The sequence below is a fragment of the Musca vetustissima genome, unplaced genomic scaffold (genome assembly GCF_032173495.1).
Source record: "Musca vetustissima isolate MV318-11 ecotype Yass unplaced genomic scaffold, APGP_CSIRO_Mvet_v1 utg69497, whole genome shotgun sequence".
NCBI lineage: Eukaryota > Metazoa > Arthropoda > Insecta > Diptera > Muscidae > Musca > Musca vetustissima.
This window is the reverse complement of record NW_026883721.1, coordinates 297,857-325,131: the sequence shown is the minus strand read 5'-3', so window position 1 is coordinate 325,131 and position 27,275 is coordinate 297,857. Positions and strand designations below refer to the sequence as shown.

The window sequence follows — 27,275 nt, the reverse complement described above, 5'->3', positions numbered from 1 at the left end:
TTTATAACGGTTCGGATTCATTATAGCTATTTTGCAATCTCGTTTCTCAAGCGTTCCTTTTTAGTTTAATCTTTCTATGGCACACGTCAGTTGGTTCGATCAATGAACGTTTGTATCAAAATGAAATAGGCGAACGAGAGCAAAAGGGAACGACTCGTAGAGTTGGACAATCTGTAGGAACTAGTTCTTATCGTTGATTCATTGGAATCGTTCCAATGAACTAGTTCGTTCCGGAACGAACCAACTCTAGCTACTGGAGCAAAATAGACTACATGAATGAATGCATCGGACCGAGTACCGAGAATTCCTTTGGAGTAATTATTCCTTTGAACTAGCCCTTTTTGGACCGACCAAACTCTATTTGATGATGCAATCACACCCCCTAAGATCGGTTATTTCACGAAAGGTATCACTTCTTAAGAATTGAGTTCGGAAGCTTAAAAAAGGCTTGCCAGTGGCACAGGAAATGTTCTAACGCTTCGCTGTCTTCTCCACAGAATCTGCACCAGTTTCAGTGTCATATTTTTGAAATTTTGCAAGTCCTCACAAAGGGTCAACATTTTAATATTGGTTAAACAAACATCAATCGAAGGGAATATCGAATTGCACATCTCAGGAATGTCTGATTTAATCCAAACATTGCACATCATAATACTTTCACTAACTTTTAATTATGTCTGAAGATGTCTGGTACGTCCGCCACAAAAGGTCGAAATTTTGAAAAATTGGTAATACAATATGAAGCGAATGGAATTTTTGATTTGTTCCAATATATGCACTTCGTAGTATTTTAACCAACACTACATTAAATCCGAAGATGGGACCCACCTGTCCTGCTGGACCTTCTCCACAAAGGTCAACATTTTAAAAGTATGTAAATTTCATACAAAACAAATGGATTATCCGATTTTATTAATTGATTGTACATGGTAATATTGTACCAAAACCTACATAAAATCCCAATAGTTGGAATATAAGACAACTTCTAATGGTACCTTTCCCTAGATGCCTGTACTGATAGATTTCTCGTAAAGTATCGATCAAACAATTCCAGATTTATGCTCGTTGGAAGGGTGACATTTCGCAGTAAAAAAAATATTTTGCTGTTTTTTCGTGCATTCAGATGTGAGTTACAGGATGCTAAAAATTGATGGAGAATAGTTTTGTTCCTTATTCCGATTTTAAATGATTACTTGTTTTTTTAAGATTTTTGAAGTTTAGGCTGATTTTTGAGTTTTAATCTATTCTGAGACTTATAGTAAAACATTATGGCGAACATTTCTGTAGAATATTCTGAGCACCTTTAACCCCGTTTTGAATGAGTTTTCAATCAATTCTGGAAAAGGGGACCAAAAAGACCCCTTCAATGTGTGGGTTGAGGGTTAAAGTTGTATACCAAAATATTCCTCGTTATTTTATCAGTAATATTGCCGAAGACACTGTATACCTAAAATGCAAGGATTTCAAGAAATCATAATTCGAAAATTACCAAAATTATTGTCCCCCCCCTTTTTAGATTACCCTCGACGTAAACTTTCAAAACGTCGATATACGTGTCTTCTTTTTTAGGCCCTCTTTCATAATCTGTTGGAGTATCCCGGTAATTAACAAAAATTGAAATTTGTCGCACAGTGTAATAAAACACCTCTTCCTGGTAAGACATTTTCGACTTTAATTGACATATCGAGAAATGCAGTATTTTTCTCACAGAAATACATGCAAGCTATTAAAAATTGAATATCAACATTTTAATATAATTCTTCTTTAAAAAATAAAATGTATGTTGGCTATTTTTTTTTCATATTCGAATTTATACCATACAGATATTCAATTCTTTGACTTTATTTGACTATTTTTATTCGACTTTCACATTCATCTTAAATTATCATTATGTTCGAATGAAGTCATGCACCTGGAGGCAGAATTGTGACTTGTAATTAACACATTTTTTTTTTTTTTTTTTGAAAACCCAAAGTAAAGGGTGTTAGAATCACTTAACAATTCAATTTTTTTGCAGATTATTTTCCAAATCAAATATTATTTAAATTTTTCTGAATTAATTGTGTGAAATATTTAAATTCGTGTGCCTTTCATCACAGTCAAATAAATATACATATATAAAAAGTTAAGATTTTAACAAACATGAATTGGAATGGAATTGTTTGGCACATCATTGGGCGGTGAATTTTCCTTTCTTCTCAACAACATAGCAATAACCTGTTCTGTGTTCATTTTTTTTAGCTCGAATCCATTCCAAGTTGTTTCAAAAATAAAACACGAATTGATCGTAGGCTAATGACGAAATCAGACAGCAACAACAAAAGCAAAACAAACAGCAAAAATGGAAAGAAAAAAACATTAAAAAATAACACTTGAAACAACCTTTTTTTTTGGTCTAAAAAAAGTAAAAAGTGTACATCATAGAATATTTTTATTTTGATATACGAGTACAAGTAAACGCTCACATATTAATTTAAAGCGAGTGTGTATTAGATGGGGTCGCACTGGTAATACATTGATGCAAAATTGAGATTGTACGTTTGACCTTTCGTACGCCTAGCAAGCGAAAAGGTTTCATCTTTTTATCTTCATCTTTATTTATATTTTTTGTATTTTTATTATATATATTTATATTCGAAATTTATTCCGATAGGTATGGATGGAAAAAAATAATAAAACTCTGTTTTAAAATATGAATGCTATAGCATACACGTCATTTTGCATTAGTATGAAAATTGTTGCTATAAATTTCACGTCCCCGGACGTATCAGGGAAACTCTACTGTCAGTTTTGCTACAGTTTCTAAAACAATAGAACATACCTTATTGTACAGCTAAGTCAGGAACATCCCAGATCAGCTACAAAGGATCAAAACTGGTGAAGATTAATTTTTTATAATAAATTAAAGTCGCTGATCGTTCTAGTTTCTAATTCGACGTTTTACACATGCGACGTAGGAATGTTTTTGATTAAGTGGGAGAGTTGGGTAGTTCCGGAACGAACTAGTTCATTGGATCTATTCCGATCGGAACTAGTTCCAGCTCTTTAACTAATATAGTTCCTTTTTCTGATCTCGTTCCTTTTTTGATCTCGTTCCTTTTTGATCTCGTTCTTTTTCTGGCCTCGTTCCTTTCATTGATCTCGTTCCTTTTACTAATTTCGTTCCTTTCACTGATATCGTTCCTTTATTCCCATGTTCTTCATTCGTTCTCGTTCGCACATCAATTTATTATTGTGTAAATAGTAAAACTATTTTGTTTATTTGAAATATTTTTATTTATTTATTAAAATATTTTGTGCTTATCGTCCTGCAGTTGAATTCTGTAGCTTCTAAATATTCTACTAAATAGAAATTATTTAAAATAATTTCGTTTTTCCACAAAAAATGTTCTCATCTATTTACAAATCAGCAGGGAGGTGAGAAAAAAGAACGATGAAAGAGGGAGATTCAAAGCAACTATCTAGGAGTGGGAACTATATGGAGCAAAGGAACTGTATGGAGTATAGGAACTATATGGAACAAAGGAACTACATTAAGGAACTAGTTCCCTATTAAAAAGGAAAAAAAAGATAGATCCGCTACGTGAACTAGATTTCCCAACTCAATTAAGAAGCCCCTCGCAATGTCAATCGGATGGTTGCGAGAAACCTTTCGAACAAATTTGAAATTTTTCTTAATCAGAAGAAATTCCATATCGGTAATCGAATTCTTGTACCGTTCGATGAAACACTGCCTGCCAAGGAGGTGGGCCTCCATTATTCGCCCTTGATGAATCACCTTGATTTAGAGGAGTCACAGTGTTGTCCATAGCGTCTTCCTCGTACGTCAAGGGTTAATCGTATCAGATATGAATCGGAAGCAGCCAGAGAAGACTCGCGTTTATGTCATCGAGACTATTAATGTTAGGAATATAAAAAAGGTCCGGAGGTACGTTCAATTTAAATCTGATCTTGTACAGTTGAATACTGAGGGTACCCATGTAGTTACACTAACATTGGTTAGTGTTTGTGAACTTTAGGAAGAAGATAATCTAAGACCTAGGAGATGGATAATTAGGGGCGCTATTCTCGCCTCGTCTATCTTGATATCATAGTCACTCGATCATTTTATCAGAGTTCCCCTCCAAGATTCGCTGATTGTTCGCAGCTACCCAATAAATTTTATTGGGCTTCCGCAACCCGTATACGCGTCCGATAGCATTCAGTTCTCCTCTCTGTTGGCGGAAACATGGTTATATAATGGGATTCAAAATTTATAATGGGATCTAAAAATGGGCCTTTATTGGAATGAAGTCTTTTACCATTTGATATCCTGAAATAGCAAATTTATAGCCAAATTAATATTCAAAAACATGAATCACACAATCCTGCATGGTTTGTAGAAGTGGAACCAGTGCATATCTAAAGAAAATGGTACAGATTTTTTGGTATTTGAAAATTACAACTGTAAACCAGGTGCCCGATCATCAATACGAAAATTCTGCAACCCGATCAACAGTCAAACGCACCAATACCTTTAAGGTTGAACGTTCCATAATGAACTCAACATAGGCTTATGACACCAGCAGTGCACCCTTGATAAGTATGCTGAGAGTTGCCAAGCCAATGCCATCCAGAACTTTACAATATAATCGCATCAAGCTCATAATGAATACTTCATATACGATAAAAAAAAATGCACTGGTATGTCTATATGGACTGGTATGTCTATATTTCTACACGTATACAAAGCTCCAAAACGCTGCCAAGTTTCTAAAATTTTATATACATTATATTTGACCATGATGATAGAATTGTTTTTCGACCCACTCTAATATATCAATATGCTACGTATGAGTTATACCTTGTACTTAAATTGTGCGACGAAACTGATGATAATAAAGTTCACAAAACTTTACAACAATAACAACAACAAATGGTCAAAACAAGATACTGCGTCAGCTCTCGCAATGAGCAATTGTCCGGTCGGTTGGTCGAGCGGTACTCAGTAGTGACAGTGTAAATGTTTACAAAAACACAACAGAAAAAAAAAACATTTTCACTGTAATTAACACTCGTGCCGGTGGTAACAAATGAACAAACAAATAACAACAACAAATACTTGCCTTGTACTCCTAAAATTGCCGGCTCATACTCTCGTCCGTACCGAGCTCTCCGCATACTGTTGCACCATTGAAACTTCTAAACGCTCATATCCAGCGAAATCAAATTCAGTCTTTTTTTCTACTTTGGAGTATTTTTTGTTATTGGTGCTTCTGTGGTGGCGTTTTGGGGATCTGAGCTAGCCAAAGTTGGCTGCTGCTGCTGCCGTTAGCATTCGCTCGCTCAATGAATGCCGCTCAGTTGATGGGAAACAGTTGTCGCGTTAAGTTAGACTTGAACGGTTGTCGAACGCCCAAACGAAAACAAAAACAAACAAAAAAAGATAAAATCCGTGAATTTAGAATTCAGTTGTGTTGCCTTTGTCAAGATCACTTTAGAGTGTTTTTTGTTTTTATTGTTGAATTGCATGTTTAAACAAAAAAATAAAACAACTTTTTATGATAATTTACCGCGAAATATAAAACAAACAGATATTCAATTAATCATTGATTTCATTTTTTTTTTTTTTTTTTTGAGAAAAAAATAAAAATTAAAGGAAATCCCCCAATAATAGCCCTACTACAACTAAATGGGTGCGTTTAGTCACAGTAACAACAAAAACAAAACGAAAAAAATTATCAAAACATTCAAGTGATTTGATGGCCGATCATTAAAGCCATTAGCAAAGAACGTGAAGGTTAAACATACGCTTCCCCCTTTCGGCCTATGGCGAACTAAACAATTCCCCAAGAAAACGTGAAAATAAAATTAAAAATAAAAAAAAGAAAAACAAAAGTGAAGTGAAGCTTCTTGTAAAGCCAAACAGACACACAAAGCGTTTTGAGTTGTGTTGATGCGTAACCCAACATGTCATTCTTTCGTAATTTACGCTCATCCATCACCCGTGGTCGGTCTTCGTCACGCGATACCACTCCCGTTCGTACATCTCGCCCTGGCAGTGTCATAAGCGGCTTAAGCAGCAACAAAAGACGCGACTCTGTGGAATCTGGTGCTGATTCCGTCTTGAATCGCAGTGGCACGTTCATTTTGGATGACGAGCAACAACAGCAGAACGAAAATAGCGGCCTCCATTCGAACACCTCAACGTTGGAGAAGAAATCAAAGAAATCCAAAGTTTTGGAAAAGTTCAGCACATTTACGAAACGCAAGAAGACTCCGACGCCGGATAGTTCGGCATTAGACCATCATCCGAGTGATAATGCCACCAACACGTACTACAAATGGCAGGCAGATGGCAGCAACAGCTTAGATTATGATTCGCAAACGGATCCATTTAATTTTCTCTACGATCAGACAAGTTTGAAGTCATTGCATAATGGCGGCTCCACCTCGAATGGCTCAACAGCAATGGGACAAACATCTGGCAATGAACGCGGTAGCAACAACACTCCCAGTTATGGCAATAAAACCACAAATGGCACATTTGATTCCTCCACCTATCGTAAGGGAAAAATGCCCAAGGAATTAAAGAAGCAATTGGAACAACTGAAGCAAAGTCAAAATCTACCAGAAAATGATGTCAAGGATAATAACGAAGAGGACGAAGATGATTATCGAAAATATAGCGGGTTTGAAAACCTAAACGAGGCAGATAAATATAAAACCGTGACCATTAATAGCTTTCGTAAATCATTTCGTGACAAATTTCTGCAACAGCAAAAAGAGGCCCCTCACAATCCGGCATGGTTTGTAGAGGTAGAGCCACCCGAGGACAATTCCCAGAAAAATCATCGTGAACGTAGTTTATCCAAAGAAAATCGTACTGATTTTTTGGTATTTGAAAATGACAACTATAGACCCGGATCCCGATCACCGATACGAGATTTAAGTTCCCGACGGCAACAACAACGTTCTGCCACCCGATCACCAGTCAAACGCACCGACACCTTTAAGGTTGAACGTTCCACAACGAACTCCAGAAAGACTGATGACAACAGCAGTACACCCTCGATACGTATAGAGTTCCGCAATTCGATTACTCCGCATGTGCCAGGACGCATGGTGCCTGTGGGGGTTGCCAAGCCAATGCCATCCCAAACTGCACAATATAATCGCATCGAACCCATAATGAACACCTCATATACGATAAAGACCTCCAATACTCGCCTCAATGGATCACCACAAAGGAATTGGTCCAAAACACCGCTATCACGTTCACCCTCAAGACCCACACTGACCACGACGACGACCACAACAACGGGTGGTCGTTATCAAACATTGGTCCAAATTAAAAATGATAACAGCAACATCGGTGGCAGTAAATTGCAACAGCCAGTGGCCTTAACCACACGGCCAAGTCGGCTTTCCACTCGCATACAACTGGGAGGTAATACCGGAATACCCACCAGCAATTCTTCGCCGTCGTTTGCCAAACGTTATGTCAGTTCGTATAGTACTCAGGTGAACGGCAAAGCTCAACCATTGAGGCAAACATATTTTGGAGATAATCACCATTATAACAACAACAACAGCAATAACTCACCATTGACCTCAAAGAGAACTTTGCAATCGCCAGTATATCGGGGCTATGTTGGTCACAAGAATGCATCGACAACAACAACACCTGTTTATAATTCAAAATATCAAACGTCAAATGTGGCAGCGGCAGCAACAACAACAAACCTTGCCACCAGCAGAACACCAAGCCAATCACGATCGACATCTTCCCATGCACCAGCCACTGGTGGTAGTGGTATTACCTCATCGTCATATTCCAAACAGCACCAGAACCACCAAACACGTTTTGTGGTGCCTACACAGAGGCGTTCTCGTTCACCAATTAAGATACCCTGGCGGTAGGCGTTGACTGGCAGACAATTGTCTCACACGCATCACATCGCAGCTACACCGAACAGCAGCTAAAGCAAAATGGTGGGATTTAAATTAAGATAAATTCTAGGCTCTAATTTTGCGAAGGGGGTTCCAAATTTCAAATTGTAGCAATGCGGGGCGTAACTTTGCATGTTAAACATTCACGAAATCTATCGGAAATTGCACAGTGGTTTAGTTGAAGTAACGTTAAATAGTAGGAAAAAATTGTTTTTCTGGAAACGAATTCCTTGAAAAAGAATTAATTCTAGATTTCAGAACAATGAAATCTGGAACCTTATACGTTTTTTACTCAAGCCAAGATACAGTTTTTTGGCATTCCGGGTTTCTGCAAGGCAAACATATTTGCAGAAACATCTTCTCAGTAAATTCATGGTATAGGTGTAAGTTTTGGTATTGCCCCTTATATAACTATACTGACCCATTTTCGGCATTTTGAAGATTTTACCCGCATTTTCCAAGCGAACGTCGTTGTAATTTGGCGTTTCGAGACGTCGCATGTTTGGACGTATCACCCGTATAAATGTAGCATTTTGATCAGAATATAATTTATGTTGATTTAGCCTTGTCCGTCCGCCAGTGAGTAAAAATCACGGTACAGCTGCCAATATTTTAGGTGTGATATATCGATCAACGTTTCGTTTCTTTTTTTAAAGGTTTAATGTTTCTGTTGGGTGCCAAATCTTCATTATTAACATGGGTCCATGTTACGTTATAAGTTATTGTCGATATAGTTCTACGTTTTCGTATAGCTCCCATATAACTGTATTCATCTATTTTCGGTATTTCGAAGGTTTTAGCAGCATTTTTAAACCATAAGGGTTGTAATTTGACATTCCCAGTTCTCACTGGCTGACATACATCAATATAGTGGCCGAAAGTTATCAATATAGATCCATATTTAGACATAGCCTCAACATAAAGGTCCCATTCAATTTTCTATATTTTAAGGCTTGTAGCTTACCGAAAATGTTATTATTTCACATTTCGGAGTTTTGAAGCCTGCCTCGTGATGATCGATGTAGGTCCAGCCCAATTTTAGATATTTCGAGGGTTGTTGGCACTCATTTTCGATATTTTGAATGCTTTTTTCGTATTTTCCGAATTCTTGAATGGTGAAGGACATATCGCTGTCTTAACAGAAAATAGGTCCACGTTTTGCCTCATTTTAAGTATTTTGATGAACCTTGTCGCATTTCCAACCGAAATGAATGCAATTCAATGTTCTTCGTAGGTAAACTAATTCTTAACAGTACATTTTCAATATAAGTCCATGTCCCCTCATAAAGGGTATAGGCCGAATTTCGATATTTTGAAATTCTCAGCCCTGATTTTTAACCTGATCGATTTAAGAAATGTTGAATGCATAGATCAATATGGCGGGTATTAAAATATGGTCGTTTAGACTAAATAATATGTCGTTACCAGTATTCGAATTAAATAATTTTTTTTTCTGCAACAAGTGCACACAAATTTTTACCACACATATATATAAATCACTGTCGCTTATTACGCCCATTGTAATAACCATTCATGTAATTTATATTTTCTGCTCGAAAGCTCGAAATATTTGTAAGCCAACAACACCAATGCCTAGGAAACAAACTCAATTAACTCTGGCTAATGAATCACCCACAATTGTTGCTGCCGCTTTTTTGTAGCTGAGGGGGATTTTTCATCGCAAGATTTAATTTGAATTGGGAGAGAATTACAAAAATAACGTTAAAAACCAACAACGAAAATACTAAAAAACAAAGTAAAATATATTAAACAAGTCATTAATGCAAATGCACGAAATAAAAACAAATGTTTGGTTAGCTGACTGACTGGCTGGCTGGCTAAGTTAATAAAAACAAAAGTGGCAATTAACATATGAATAATAATTTTAAATGCACACACAGACGCAGACAAGTAAACAAATTCATATTTTTACACTTATGCATGTTGTAAACAAAAACACACACACATTAGATTACAACAATAATAGTAGAAATAATTGGAAAAATAATTATTTTCAAATCAGAGCATTGGCAGATGACGACTGTCGGCCTACCTCCCAATGCATACACACAGAGCAAGGAAAGACACCTGTTAAACATAAAATCATGGCTAAGCATATCAATCTGATCAAATAATAATTTAAGCCAATAATCACTTTTCATAACCGGTAATGACCCAGTTCTTTAAACTTTAACTTCCTAGCTAAGGGTTATTAATTCATCGCCATCGCCATCATCATTGTCATTATTTTTGTCGTCAATTCTAGTTTTCGTTTTCCATAGGAAATAAAAAATGTTTAATAGAATTTGTTTTTTTTGTTTTGTTTTATAAATCATTTATGAACCATGGCAACAAAAAACAAAATCTAATGACACCCCGTGTACCGCAATGATTGACGCACATTTCCGGTTATGCCTAAGCTGTTACAGTTTTTTTAAGCCATTTGTGATTTATGGTGTGAACTGAAACGGCTACCGTAACCGCAATTAGTTTGAATGATTTATCGGATGTTTAAGCTTTGTTTTATTTACTTTTAAACTGAGATTAAGAGCGGAGAAGTTAAATTTAGATTTTTCTGTGTTCTTCTTTATGTATTGGTTTTGTGTGGCTAATGTTCTCTTAAAAAGGGTGTCATTATTTGTTAGAATTGGTGTTATTTTCAAACAAGATTTGAAATCAAAAGTGTTTATCATCCGCCCATGCATTCTTCTAACGTGGTTTGACACGACAATTTTGTTACAGTTTCCGCTATAAATTAAAAAAAAAACTTTCAATTTTGGTTATCGTCGAATAAAATACTTAGAATATTTTTTTGAATTTTGAATTGGACTGTTTAGTGTTAATAAACCAAAATAGGCACTTTGTTTTTTTTTATACAGAAAATAAGCGATGTGTACTCGTGAGCAAAATTTTTGTTTGAAACTAATAGATATCGGCCCATATAGGCAACGATTTCAGGAATTTTTCTACACAATTACCACGAAAATCTAACTTTCTGCGTTTCTATATTCTGAGCCTGGGCGGATTAAAGGTCAACAGCTCCACGTTCTTACCCTGGAAAATTTTCCTAATCTTGTTTTCCCGTGGTGAATATTTACAACATAAAAAACAAATTTGGTCACTTCAAGTTTTGGTTGATTAGATCCATGGAATATTGACCGATCAGCATCTAAACAGCCGTTCTAAGTATTTTGTCAGATCCCCTTTACCGTGTAAAATATGTGAGGTTCTGCATATAATAATGGTCTTCTGGAACTAAAAAAGCTGACAAAAATAATGTTTTAGATTCATTGCACTCCCTAAATATCATCTCAACATCACCGATAATTATATGCGTCGTCCTTGATCATAACCGGAACTTCATGTAAAATTTCAAAGTGATTAACGCGATATTTCCGCCCTCTAGGGGGCGCCTTTCAATATTTCTGTATAATACCAACATCCGAGTACATAAAACAATAAAATTTGTATCGATTTTAAGATCAACAACTTTTCATGGATATACTATCAACTTCTCGGGTCTATGTCCTTTAGGAGTAAATATATACGCCTCAGAATACAAATTTTGTCAGTTTCACACAAAAGTCTGGGTCAATTTGACACGCTAAATATTGACCGATCTTTGGCCAAATCCCCTTCCTGGTGTAAATCCATGGTGTTCGTGTCATAATTGTGGCCTCTAGAGCGACCAGAAGACAAAGTTGAAGTAAAGTTTTTGTTCCATTTGATCCCCTTAATATTAACGGATCATAACAAAAAAAATTCGTGACGATTGATACATAACTGGCCTTACTTAGCTGGCTTAAGCCGAACTCTAGAAGATTTCCAATCGCGTCGGTCTTGTGCGCATCCAATTTGAAAGACCATTTTCCGAGATTTTGTCTTCTACTTGCCCATCGGCCTAGCCAACGTAGTCGCTGCATCTCCATACGTTTGACTATGTCGATGTCCGAGAATAGATGGTATAGCTCATGGTTCATTCGACGACGATATTCACCGTCAATGCAGATCAACCCATAGATCTTCCGGAGAATTTTTCTCTCAAACACTCTAAGAGCTGCCTCATTTGCTTGCGCAAGTACTCACTACCTACCTCGAAGCTGTAGTTTTCAAGATCCATAGTTGATCCAAGTCTACTTGTTATCTTGCGCGTTGATACCATCAGCTCTGTCTTCTCGCAATTTACGGACAGTCCCACTTTGGCAGACTCCTTTTCAATTCGTTAGAGGTACCAGCCAAATTTTGTCATTTCCGCAAACATTATTTTATTTAACCACCAATAAACGGAGCTGCATTAAATTATGTATTTTGAGGCTGTAGTCACAATTTCCAAATCGAAATATCGGTAATTTGTAGAGTTAGGCAATATCGTTCCTGAAGCAGCCTATCTTTATATTTCATTTGAGTTCAATTGTTTATTGGTACATTCGTTCTCTTTTTTGTTCATTAAAAATGCATTAAGATCAGTGTAGTTTTTTTTTACCTTGACTCAACTATATGCATATAATTGTATATAGTTGAAAAGCGGATCTGTTGACTACTGTTTTGAATCAAAATGTTACACTATGGCTAATGGAACTAAGTTAACGATAAGATCTAGTTAAGGGGACCCCCCATTCTCGGAGTCAATTTTTTTTCTGATTTAATTGGAATCTACACTAATTCAAGAATGTCCCTACAAAATTTCAAGTAAAAATCTCAAGACCTCTTGACAATATAGTCGATTTATTGTGTCAGCATCAAGTGACGGCTAAAGGGGTTCTCAAACTTTAAACGCGTTTTTCTCTTTTGCGAATGGCGGGCACGATAACTCAAAAACTAATAACCCAATCGATTCCAAATTTTTACACGTTTCTCTGTGAGTGTATAGCTATCGTATGAACTAGGATAAAGCCAATCAGTGAAGATCTTCCTTATTTTTTAACTTGGTTTTTTTGTTAAAAATCGGCTATTTTCCAAAAATATTTTTTCAAAGGTCCGCCATTTTGTTAATTTTAGAGCGAAGTCAATAATCCTAGTTCATATGAGAGCCAGACATGTACTCTTTCTAACACCGTTGGAATTTTCGGATTCCGGTGTTTCAGTGAGGAGTTATCATGACCGCCATCAAAAATAAGGACTTTTATTTAATTAAAAAAAAAAAACAACAACAAAACAATAACAAAAATTGTTTGTAAATTATTTTGCTTCTCTTTTAAATCTTCAAATATATATGTGCAAAGTTACAAACCTTAACAAGCATTGGTATTGATTTACCAGCCCATTGAACATCTTGAAAAATTAAAATCGAGAATGGGTGGGGTTCCCTTAAACAAAGGGGAAATGAAGGGTTGGGGCAAAAGGAAGTAGCAGAACGAGACAATAAATAGACGGCTGTAGCAAAAGGACTTGATGAACGAAATAATCGAGCCTAGCATCGATCGTTCCTATTGCGGAATAGTTCATTTGAACACACAACTCAAGCTATTTAGCATTTCGAATTTGTAGTTAAAAAATATAGTCTTTCGGAATATTTTCACATTATATTCATGTTTTGGAATTATAATTCAAAGTTCACGTTTACTTACCAAAGTAATTCATTTGAATTTTTTTTGGAACTATTCGGATTGTAAAGATTTTCCAATTTGTATCTGCCTTGGAATAATAATTTAAAATTGTGTATAAGCAAGTTAAAACCTTCCATAATAGATAAAATTGAAATTTTGGACATCGAATCATATAAAAACAAAATAAAAATTGTTGATTATTTTATAATATTGATTCCGCTAATCGAACATGCAAAGGAGAACGTGATTGACAGAACTCAAGGCGCTGAGTCAGAACGTATGAAAATTATACCTTATAAATATGGATAAAGCTTGAATACCAGAGTTTTATTGTTCGTATCGCACTACTTCAAATAATCTTTTTTCTAAAAGGAATGATCGCTGCTAGGTACGCTTCTTTCGTTTATCTATTTCATTTTGCTTCAGTCATTCCTGTTTGCTCTGGTTCAATTAGTTCATTTTGATTCAATCGTTCATCTAGATCTTCTTTCCAATGAACGATCGTACTAATATTAACTATGGAACTAAATGAATTACCTAGTTTTCTTTTGCGAAGCGAACGCAAAATATCGAACCACTTCAGTAACGATTTTTTTGCCTAATTCGTCTACGAAAATTGTCTACTTGATTAAGATTCTTAATTTGCTTATTATTATTAAAACATTTTTATGAAAGAATACATAAATTATTTGACCTAGAAATATGTATATAATTGTTTTACAGCTTAACCCTGTGCCCCTTTATAGCCGACTAAAATTCAAGAAACAAAAATTGTTCATTTTGTTTTATATATTTTGTTTTAACTCAATTTCAGACATAGTTGTTGCCCCCTAATTAAAACAACAGATGCGTGTTTGATGAATATTATGTAAAATAATTGCTTATCTCTTATAATTAAATATAATTTTAAATTAAAAGCAAAATAATAATAATGATTGCTCAACAATAAATTACTCATCAGTAATAGAGATTTTTTTTCTATAATTTATTTCATTGTATGGATTATATGACAGGAGAATATTTGTGTGTCTATGTGAGCGTGAGTGTTTAATAAGTCAATTGTGTAGATACGCCTCCATATTGTAAAATAATTATAAAACAAATTTTTGTTATTAATTAAGAACAGAATTGTTACAATAAATGTATGCTATATATGTATGAATGTGTACTTATATGACTAATCCTTAGTATTTAAACATAGAAAAAAAATACGAAAACAAGATCCAGTCAGTTGTATAACTTAATTATTTGGTTATATAAAATAAGAAATGCTTACAAAGGCATTTTTAACTAATCCCATTAAAAATTGTCATTTTGTAAGATAATTGTAATAAGTATTATTTTTTATTTTATAAATTTTTTCTACAATTTTTTCATTAATGCCATTGTATTATTTATCAACTAAATATTGAATATACAGATGAAATAGACTTTTTGCAATAAAATATGTTTTCAATTATTGTATACCGCTGTTTAAAGTAAGCAAATATATTATATATGAATTTTTGAAATAACTAAAAATTAAAAAAAAAAATAATTTATTAAAATATAAAACTTTAAATAATTAATATATAACTTGTTTATTTATTTTTATTTAAGATTTTATTTTTAAACTGAACAATCATATCAGTTTTAATAAGTACTTAAGTACTTATTAAGTACTTATTCATAAACAGGATGCGCAAAATTTCGCTCGCGAATGATTAAAAATACGTTCTTTTCGTTTTGGGCTCATTTTACGAACGAATTTATCGCGATAAATGCTTTACCAAACGAATGTTTGCACACACAAAACAAACGAGAGGGGACACACAACAGCGATCGTCCGTTTCGTTTTGTGGTTGAAATACTTTCTGACAGTCGCTCATGAATAAAAACATACATTCGCGAATTCTCAAAACAGCAACAAAAATAACAATAAACGTTCGTGAACTCAGCGAAATTTTATCATTCGTGAATTTTTCGTACAATGGGAACATTCGCGAAAGATTGCAAATGCTTCATTGTTATTTTATCATTTGCGATAAATTGAAAACATTCGAATTCTCGCCGTGAGCATTCGTGAGAAAGAGCGTATTTTAATCATTCTCCACACCATGTTCATAAATAAAAATAGGCACGTTTGTAACATGCAAAAGAAACGAGACAGACTCATAGTTCATTTTGAGAATGTGCATAGAATCGCTTTCTGCATGTCCGTCCGTCTATTGTGTTAACTTGTGAACAAAATACAGGCCGTATTTATAATCCGATTTGAATGAAATTGGTGAAAATCGGGTCAGATTTAGATATAACTGTCATATATATATTTTCGTCCGATTTTATGGAAATGGTGCACCGAAGCCCCTATATTTCCTTCGATTTACTCAAATTTTTGGCATTGCGTACTGAATTATGACTAGAATGATGTGTGCTAAGTTTCGTGAAAATCGATTCAGATTTAGATATAGCTCCAATATATATTTTCGTCCGATTTAATGTAAATTGTTCACTAAAGCCACTATATTTCTTTTGAGTTGCACGAAATTTTGCATAGCGTACTGAATTGAGTATGAAATTATGTGTGCCTAATTTCGTGAAAATCGATTTAGATTTAGATATAGCTCCCATATAAATTTTCGTCCGATTTTTTGTGCACTTGAGACACAAAGTTTGACCGATTTGTACACAATTTTATACAAAGTACTGAAGTTAGTATAGCCTTACGTGTTTCACATAATGTTGAAATCGATTCAGATTTACATATAATTTCCATATGTTTGTGTGATTGATACGAAATTTTGCACAACGTATCAAATATGAGGCTAGAATGACGTTTTTGCGTTTTTTTGAACTTCGTACAGATGCTGACATAGCTTCCATATATATTTTTAGACATCAGCAAATATTCAACGGGTGTCTGATTGAGAATAGCGTGTTTCAAGTTTGCTTTAAATCGATTTACTTAATTTTTGACCCATTGAATGAAATTTAACATAGTTTGCAGAATGATATGTGTATGGATTGATGATATGGATTCGAAAAGTGACGTCTGTTAGTATCCATATGTAGTATATACCCAGTATACCATAGAAGCGCCCATATAATGGTAATTATATGTTGGGTAGAAAATCTGCCTACCAGAAACTATAAATATGGATCAACTTTTTAAAGTAGTGCCAATTGCAGTAATATGGGGATATTGGGCATGTTTTTCAACAAAAATTGTTTGTACTTTCTTGGTCTTAGCCTAAAATGAGTTTTCTCGTGGAAGCTTCGGTCGATTTTAGGTATTTGGGCTGGCATGATCTAGTTTTGGTATAAATATAAATATTACGATGTGCAAAGGACGATCCATTGGATTTTAAAAAGGTTCATCCTTTGTGTGAGAGGTACTAGAAGGAGTGGAGTGATGGGTGCTATCTTCCAGTTTCTAATTTAAACTTGACCTGACAAGGCACGCAGCTTTAATTGTCTATCGTCATTAATTGTTGAGTCAGCTTTATCTTGAAAGAGTGTAAGCCAAGAACCAAGCCATGAATTGATCTGAAAAATTCTCATTTCTGGAGAACGTCATGGAGTGGGCTCGTTTGGATCGTTTGCATGACATTTCAATAAATCCCTCTGCCTTTGAGGCACAACAACATTACACAGCGAATATGTAGAATTTTTGTCTATTTGGTCGAGAATTATCACCAAAAATTGGAGTTAACGCCTTTAAAGTAGCTGTCACGGACTCAAAATTTTGGTTTTGCATATATAACACATTATTTTACCCTCAGCCTTGTGGCTAATGAGAGTATATACACTTTGATAGGGTAAAATGTGATCCCACGTTTCTTTAGACCAAATGCTTTGCAGACAATTTGTAGTCGATTTACAAATGTCCGTCCGTGCGTTCGTCTGTCTGGTACGTTGATGCATACGATAACTCTCGATGGGAGTAACCGATTTCATCCAAACTTTACACATCTTATTTCTTACAAACTTGGTTCAAATTTGAAGATGGGAAATATCGGCACATTCCTTCTGGTACCTCCCCCTATTATCTTTTCATAGCCTAGATGATGTCCGAATATGGGACACATTTGCCCACCCCTTCTGTTTAATACAAGGGGTGGGCACCGACTGACACTTTTTATTTGTTTTTTGTTATAATTTGCCCATATACAAAACAGGACTAATAATATGTCCCTAGATAAATTTAGATATAGCTTATATACAGTGGCGAGCAAAAGTGTACGTATGTTGCAGGGACGAACGCAGAATTTTTTTTCACAGTAAATTATGTTTGCAACAGCGAATTTTTTCATTTAATTTCTAGCAATTTTTGGGGTTTGCTTAGGATCTCCATCTTGTTGAAACTACAAATCCTCCTCGTGATATTCATCGTCTAGTGTGCCTAGTATAAAGAAAAAGGAGAACAACAAAAGTAAAACCCCCCAATAACGAAAATTATTACAATGTACCTTGCACGAAAGATTCTGCATCTTTTGCAACTTCCTTAACCTTAATTTCCAATTATTATACTACCGCTAACCACAAAAAAAAACACACACACACAAAATAAATAATAATAAAAATTATAGTTTAATAGTCGGAAATTTGTGTTAATTAATTTAAATTTGTTGCCGATGATGTTTTTGCGGTTCTTTTAACATTTGTTGCCATCGATTTTGATGTTGGTTTTGTTTTGGCAAAGACGTTTTTGTCAGAACAATGAGAATTTATTTAAAGCGAAATTCTCACCAGACAAATAAAAACCAAAAAAAAAAAAACAACTGCAATAGCTGCTGTTGCTGGCAAAAGTCGGATGGCGGCGGTGGTGTTGGCCACAAAGAAACTGAAGAAAAGAGGCCAAATCTTGAAATAAGAAACCACATTACCACAAAAACAACAAAAAATCGTAGTCTTTGAAAGAATCAAACCTCAGTTGGACAATGTACTGCCAAGAGTACTTGTTGTCACAACAAACAAACACACAAAAACAACAGCAACAAGAACAACAACATCAAAAGACTATAATGTCTAGAAGAAGAAAACCTCTAGAAATAAGGTTTTCCTCTTTGATTAGCCCAGTTTGGCATTTGTGTTTTTAATGTTCAGTTTCTTGTTTTTATTTCTATTTTGGGCTAAACAAAAACCAGCAACACAAGCAGACATTAAAAAAGTGTCGGTTTAAGGTTATTGTTGTAAATGTATTTTTGTTGTTGTCTTTGTTTTTAATTCTAACCTTAGAATGCAAGATTACACTGGCGGCTGCCATGACAACAAATAAATGAATGAAAGAAAGAATAAATGAATGAATGACAACTGTGTTTAGTGTTTAGAACAAAGTTGAATAAAATTCTCAGCATTAGCAACAATTCCAATGAAATTTAAACCATTTAAGCCACTTCCAAAAGTCATCAAACAGGTCTGCAACGATAGACACCTGAGATGAATAACAACGGCCTACGTTCATACGTCTATGTATGAATGTATGTAAGTGAACTTGTACTTGACCGCCTTAAGGCGATATTTGGAGACCAGTTAATCCACTACTGCATATGTTGCTGTAGAGAATACCGTTTCTTTCAGCAGAATCAATTTAAACTGTCGGAGAAAAAAATTAGAAAAAATCTGAGAAAATTGAAATGTTGATACAAAATTAATTAAGCTATAATGTTTATACTGTTTAGTTTTTTATTGCTGTTTTAGAAAGCACCTAGTCGTAGAGATTAAATGATGGCCACAGAGAAAGTTTACAAAGCAATAAAAAATAAGTATGAAGGTAATATTCGGAATTTTTGAAAACAAATATGTAGTGACAACCAAATGTTGAAGGATGTTGGTTAAATATTATCGGATACAAATTTCACAAATTATCGTTACCGATTTTTAAAATTAAAGAAAAATTCGTCAACCCTCTGTCGACTCTGTAATGGGGTCTTTTCGGTCCCCTTTTCTAGAAATTATTGAAAACTCATTTAAAACGGGGTCATTGCACGTCCGAATATTCTACAAAAATGCTCGCCATAAAGTTTTATTTTAAGTCTCGTCAAAAAATTTTAAAATTTCGAATTTATATTTTATTTAATTAATTGTTTTTAAAGAATTTGAATTAGCTCGAGATGAATTTGAATTATGTCTATTAAGATTTTTAACGAATACGTTGTGTGGAACTTTAATTATACCCTACACAACTATGTTGTCAGGGTATTATAGTATGTTTACATTTAAGCGGGTTTCGTTAACCCAGTGGGTTTCAATTGTCAATTCCTTTGCATATATGTCACATAAATCCTCATAAAGTAGGTTAACCCGGTGAAAAAGTTCTAGTGTACATGTCGATTTATAGCTTTTTGCAGCCCCAAATTTATAACGCCGCGAAATATTGGTCCTAGACCCACCTTTAAATATACCGATCGTCATATCTCGACTAGCTGAGTCGATCTAGACATGTGTGTCCGTCCGTCCATTATAATTTTTAAACACAATACAGGCCACAATTATGGACCAATCTTCACGAAATTTTGCATGTATAATGGGTTCTGGCTTCTTTTTTGGAAAATATCGGTTAATATTTAGGGGATTAAATGGACCAAAAACTTTATTTTTGTCGGGTTTTCTGGTCGCTCCAGAGGCCGCAATTATGGCCCAAACACCGCGAATTTTTGCATGGGGAAGGGGATCGGGCCAAAGAATAAGCATGCCTGTTTCGATAAAGATCGGTCAATATTTAGCGGGTCAAATGGACCCTGACTTTTGTGTGAAAAATGACAAAATTTGTATTCTACACTGCGTATCATAACTATAGACGCACCTTTAATTCAATTGGTATGTTAGTTGACAAATAAAATGGACCCATTAAGTTATTGTTCACAATAAAACGATCAAAAACACATATTATTCAACAAAAATAATTAATTTATTCTTTGTGGTTTCGCCGAATTCTGCACTTTCAAAATTGCTGGTGTTGCATAACTATAGACGCACTTTTACAAAATTAGAAAAATTTATTTTTTAAAACTTAAATAAAATAAAATAACTTTTATAAATAATGGGTAGGACCTCCCTTATTTTGAATAAGTTCAAAAATTTTATCCATCACACTGTTGATCAAAATTATTCGCAAGTCTTCATCGATTGACGGCCATTCATCGATAATCACTTCTTGGAAATAAAATAATTTTTGGTATTGGCGGTTTTCTGCATAGACACGACGAGTCAAGATTCCACACATGTTCTCGATCGGATTCTGGTCGGAAATTTTAATATTTTTTAATTTTAACCATACTTGAGTACGGCGACTTTTATGAACTGGCGCGTTGTCCTACTGAAAAACGAGTCCTTGATTGTTGCTGCTTTCCCAAAATTGCAATAATTTTTCTTCCATGACTGAACGTACTCCATCCGACAGCATGGAAATGTCAAATAAAGCATTCCGTGGCTATAAAATGCTCCCAAGGCCATTAAGGAACCGCCACCGAAATATCGTATTAAGAAATAACGATATTTCGGTAACCGCCACCTTGGGAGCATTTTATAGCCACGGAATGCTTTATATGACATTTCCATGTTGTCGGATGAATTCAATGGAGTACGTTCAAGTCTTGGAGGACAAATTATTGCCATTTTGGGAAAGCAGCAATAATCAAGGACTCGTTTTTAGCAGGACAACGCACCAGTTCATAAATGTCGCCATACTCAAGTATGGTTAAAATCGAAAAATATTTAAATTTCCGACCAGAATCCGATCGAGAACATGTGTGGAATCTTGACTCCTCGTGTCTATGCAGAAAACCTCCAATACCAAACTGTATTTTACCTCCAAGAAGTGATTTTCGATGAATGGTGGTCAATCGATGAAGACTTGCGAATAATTTTGATCAACAGTGTGATGGATAAAATTTTTGAACTTATTCAAAATAAGGGCGGCCCTATCCATTATTTATAAAAGTTATTTTATTTTATTTAAGTTTTAAAAAATAAATTTTTCTAATTTTGTAAAAGTGCGTCTATAGTTATGCAACTCCAGCAATTTTGAAAGTGCAGAATTCGGCGAAACCATAAAGAATAAATTAATTATTTTTGTTGAATAATATGTGTTTTTGATTGTTTTATTGTGAACAATAAGTTAATGGGTCCATTTTATTTGTCAACTAACATACCAATTGAATTAAAGGTGCGTCTATAGTTATGATACGCAGTGTATGTCGTATTTATTTACCCCTGAAGAACAGTGGGCCGAGAAGTTGATAATATATCTAAGAGGAGTGGTTGACCTTCAAATTGATACCAATTGTATTGCTGTATGTACTCGGATGTGGGAGTTACACATAAATATTTACAGGTACTTACGTATTCATGTATTGGTTAATAACCCATTACCACACTGGAGGGCGGAAATTTATCGCTGATCGCTTTGCAATTTTCCATGAGGATACAGGTATGGGCAAGAACAACGCCTATAATTTTCGATGATGATCAGATCATGATATTGGAAAGAAGTGGACCGAAAAATTATTTCTTTTTTTGTGTTTTCTTCGAGTCGATCTATACTGTACTGAATGTTAGTAATATTCGGAAAATATGTCAGTGTAATCGGGTAAGAGAGTGCAAATATCACGAAATATTGCCCAGGCTCGGAAAAAAACATCCGCAGAAAGTTAGAGTTGTGTACGGTATCGTATGGTCGGCCCCATCCGACTATACTGCTCCGCCCAGTGGTTTTTATTATATATAATGTCTACACAAGACAATATTTAATTTTTTGTATTTTTAATCCCTTGTAATTCATGGTAGGATTTCGTAAAGGTCAAATCTATCAAAGAGTAATGAGATTTCGTCCTGTGCTGGCTTTTTTCATACAGACTCAAGGAATACCACATTACCTGCACTTGTGTTTACTGAAGAAATGTTTAGTTTTTTCCTAAATTGGTAAATATGTGGTGCAATCGCGCATATTATTTCATTTTTAGTACTTACTAATTATTTTAATGGCTTAGTAATAAAGATTAAAATACCTCTGTAAAACAAAAAATTATTTTTAAACTTCAACCGAAAAAGTCAGTTTCATGAAAATTTAATTTTTGCTACTGAACCTCAACGTGATTTAAATAAATTAAACCGATCATTGCTAACCATAAAAAATGTTTCACTTATTCTAAAATTTACAAAAAAGTGACTATACCACACTTCCTAGGATAAATATGTAATTATACCCAAAGGGTTAAGGGTATCATATAGTCGGCCCAGCCCGACTTTACAACTTTCCTAACTGGTTTTAAGATGTATTTCAGCTCCAGCCAAAACGGCAGATATACGAAAATGGCAAAATCGAAGGCGAATGTTCTTAAAAGTAAACACAGACAAACAATTGTATGAACAAACATAACCACATAACCAAATAGTAGATTATAATGTAGATAAATAAATACGCAATTAGCACTATTTTAAGACAAGCTCAAAATAAACGAGCCCATAAACATTTCTGATCATAATAAACATGCCTCAGAGCCACCTACACAAAACGAATCACATAGAATCAAAAATTTCATTGAAAATGTTTTGTATGCTATAGGATCTGAAATTTGCTTAAAAAGGATATACAAATTTATATCCCATTCTCGATTTCAAATGTTTATGAGTTTCAATCGGCTGGCAAATGGACGTGCATTACATTGAAGACTTGTAACTTTGTATATAAGTGCTTGAAGATTTAAAGGATAAGAAAATGAATTGACATAATTTTGTTGCTGTGGTTATTTTGTAGATGTTTTTTGTAATTAATGAATAATCCTTCTTTTCGACGGCTGCCATGTTTTTACATCACTAGAACATCAGATTCCAAAAATTGCGATGGCATTCGAAAGAGTAGTATATTTCCAGTTAGAACTTCTCTTAGGATGGCTACTCTACAAGGCCATACAATTTCACTAATGTATGTATTTTTATACCCATCTTTATAAGGTGGAGTGTATATTAAAATTTTCATTCCCTTTAGAAACCCCCCACTACTCATCGGAGGCCTCACAAAAGTATATTTATCTTCGATTAGAGTAAAATTCTATGTCGAGTTATCCAAGCCCGTTTGTCTGTTGAAATCCCTATAGAGATCGGAATATTTTAAATATAACTTTGAAATTTTGAACATATATTGTTATTACCCCTAGGATATATCGTTTTATAGCTGTACCTTCAAATTTTTCGGAATTTGATGTAATTGACTTTTTGGGGTTTTGGAGGGTGATAAATATATTTGTAGAAAATTGTCAATATAGATGTCTACGTTTTGTTATATCCCAAATATAAAGCTATCACCACATTTTCAAAATTTCGAAGTTTTATGCGAAATTATATCGAAAATTTCCGATGTGTGTTTAGCATTCTAGATTCCTCGTAAATTGTCCCGCTTAATATATAGTACAAAACCATACTCGTGTTGATTCTATATGTATCTTCTATAGGAAGATGAAAAAAGTATGTTCAAATTAGTAAATTTCGTGACATTTTTTCACAAGTCATTTCTACGTTAATTTAGAAATTTATATAAATTCTTGAAAAATATCCCATTTATACAAAAAATATACTGTGAGAATAGATTGTATTCATATATATCCTACTTCGTGTGAAATTCGGCTAAAATGAAAGAATAAACTTCACATTTTTTTCTAAACTTTCTTGTATTAAATTTGACAATAAATGTAACCAAATAAAAAAAAAACTGAATATATTTCTCTAATATACAAACCTCCATACATATTTATGTGGTTTCATTTAATTCTTTGCGGTGTTAAGATCATACAAATAGCTTTAAATTGTCAAATATTTTGGTGACTATGCGTCTTAAATGATATAAACAATAAGTACCACATTTTATTATTTTCTACAAAAATATACAAGTTATTAACGAATGCTATAAAATCTCTGCAATCGTATTTCATGAAGTAACCCATATTTTAACTGGTCAATATATGGTAAAAATCATTTTATTTTAATTTTTTTCTTTGTACTCGGAATTGAATATTGACTATTATGCGCAACAAACAAATATTGGATAACAAACGTAATCGGAATTTTTACTAAAAATTATGATTTAGCACTAAAACAAAAAGGTTGATTTTTATAAATGGAATTTTCATTTATTATATCATTGAAAACAAAAAATATAACATTCGGTATTTCAATGAAAACTACCGTTTTGGTGAAATTGGGCTAATTGATTTTTACGATCCATTTAATGGGACCCCCCCCCCATTCTCGGGGTCAAAATTTTTGTTGATATAATTCGAATCTACACTGATTAAAGAATGTCTCTACAAAATTTCAAGTGAAAATCTCAAGAACTCTTGAAGATATAGCCGATTTATTGTGTCTCAAGTGACGGCTCAAACTTTAAACGCGTTTTTCTCTAAACATTTTTTTGCGAATGGCGGGCACGATAACTCAAAAACTAATAGTCCAATCGGTTCCAAATTTTGCAACGTTTCTCTGGGAGTGTAAAGCTCCCGTATGAACTATGATAAAGCCAATCGGTGAAGATCTTCCTTATTTTTTAACTTGGTTTTTGGTAAAAAATCGGCGATTTTCCAAAAATATTTTTTCAAAGGCCCACCATTTTGTTAATTTTAGAGCGAAGTCAATAATCCTAGTTCATACGAGAGCCAGACATGTACTCTTTCTAACACCCTTGGAATTTTCGGATTCCGATGTTCCAGTGCGGAGTTATCATGCCCACCATCAAAAATAAGGACTTTTCTTTAATTACAAAAAACAACAACAAAACAATAACAAAAATTTTTTGTAAATTATTTTTCTTCTCTTTTAAATCTTCAATTATATATGTGCAAAGTTACAAACCTTAACAAGCATTTGTATTCATTTACCAGCCCATTGAAAATCTTGAAAAATTAAAATCGAGAATGGGGGGTGGTTCCTTTAAGAGTAAAAACCATATACATTTTTATTGAAACATGTGTTTTTGAATTTTTTTATAGGACATTGAATATAAAACAACTTTTTCCAAATTTAGTTGAAAATGCATTAATAAATATTTTACGGTTTTGCTTTCATTAAAACTTGTTTACACTGCCCCATCGAATATATGGACATATTTGTAAAAGTGGATTTCGCATAATCTATTTGTATTTCGTTTTATCACTGTTTTTTTGTTTGTTCAAAGTGTAAAGGAAAAAAATAAATATTGTGTGGGCTTTAGTTGTTTTTTGTCATTTTGGAAATTCACACTCCATCAGTTCAAAGTTATTTTATGTGTTCTGTTAATAATTTTAAGGCGTATCGACAGAAACGTTATTAAAAAATAGAAAACAAATTTTATTAATCTCGGAGGTTAATGAGCGTTTGATATCACAATAGAAAATGAATATTCCATGTAATATTTGTAGCCATTAATTGTAGTCAGGTTTAATAGTACAGCATATATTAATTTGTACGTAACAATTTTTAGTATTAAAAAAAAACAAACAAACGAATTGAATTAATTCATAGGAATGCTCCAGAGAGTATTCTTAGAAAAGTAGTTAAAAATAGTATACATTCATACACTTTGTGATCTCACCCTTGTGATCTCAATCAAACTTGTAAGCAACAACCACAATTAGTCTATTATTCGACATCACTAAAAAGGTTGTGACCTAAAATGAAAACTAAACTACGATACATACACATGACTGATTATTTAATATGATATAGAACTTAATAAGACGAATTTATGATCAGTTTCGAAATCATCATTTTTAATTTGTTAGACATTTATAGGACTTGTCGGAGTAACCATGCTTGGAAATTTCATAAACAAATTTTATTTGATACAAATAAATTTATGGTGATTGGCATATTATAGAAACACACAATGAAAATAAAGGCTCCAACCATGAATATGCAAATTCTGGCTTGCGATTGTAGCAAACATAACATGGACTTCGCTTAGGACCTGTTGAACATCGTCTACGTTGATCCAGATTACCTAAAAATATTTTAACTGGTGATAAATAATGACTGGATACCTATGACATTGTAACAAAAACTCAACCGATGCACCGATGCAGGTGCGTGAGTTTTTGGCCATCAAACACAATATTTATGGGACTTGCCCCCCGCTAACTTTTTGCTCTTCCCAAAACTGAAGACAAAGAAAAGAGGAAAGTGCTTTTCTAGGACCGAGGAGATACATGAAAAATTGAAACAGGAGCTGTAGGCTATACCAAAAAGCACCATCAGAAGTATTTCGAGGATTGGAAAAAACGCTGGCATAAGTGTATTAGATCTGAGGGGGATTACTCTGAAGGAGAACCATTTGAAAAAAATCAGACAATGAGGAAGAGGCATTATTCTAATGATCAAGATAATGCATAACAAAGAGAATTTTTGTTCGATCCCGAACTATTTTACACAAAAGTTTTAAAAAAATAGTGTCATTTGGAAAAACTGACATCACGATGCTCAGAAAGTATGTGTCTTTAAAGACGATCCATATCCAACGAAAATTGTTCGTGGAAGAATCACTTCGAAGCAAATGGTTGTCTTTCTCTTTGGCAAACAGATTATGTGAAAACGGTTTCCCTTCAGCAACTTAGAACGGTTTGTCTGAAGTCTTCGAAGTGATTCGAAAATCGAGCAAAAGAAGACGAATATTTGGGCATCATGACAAAGCAAGCTCTCACACATTAGGCATCATTATTATGCTTCAAATATAGAGTATCTCTCTTTTAAAAATGTGAATACTCTCTGAGGACGAAATGAGAAGTAAACAATTTCAAAATTATATTTTGACAATATTGCCAATTTTTTAATATTCCATTCTCAAAAAATCGG

At 34.0% G+C, this 27,275-nt stretch overlaps 2 protein-coding genes across 2 annotated transcripts in view; both read left to right on the top strand.

The window, feature by feature from the left end:
• LOC133330735 (four and a half LIM domains protein 2) overlaps positions 1-27,275 on the top strand; it is a 283,851-nt gene that overhangs the window by 44,820 nt on the left and 211,756 nt on the right. The gene's annotated exons all lie outside the window — the stretch shown is intronic.
• On the top strand, positions 5,938-7,902 carry LOC133330734 (uncharacterized). The gene has a single exon (XM_061539140.1). The coding sequence runs from the start codon at positions 5,950-5,952 to the stop codon at positions 7,900-7,902; it is 1,953 nt and encodes a 650-aa protein (XP_061395124.1). The 5' UTR covers positions 5,938-5,949.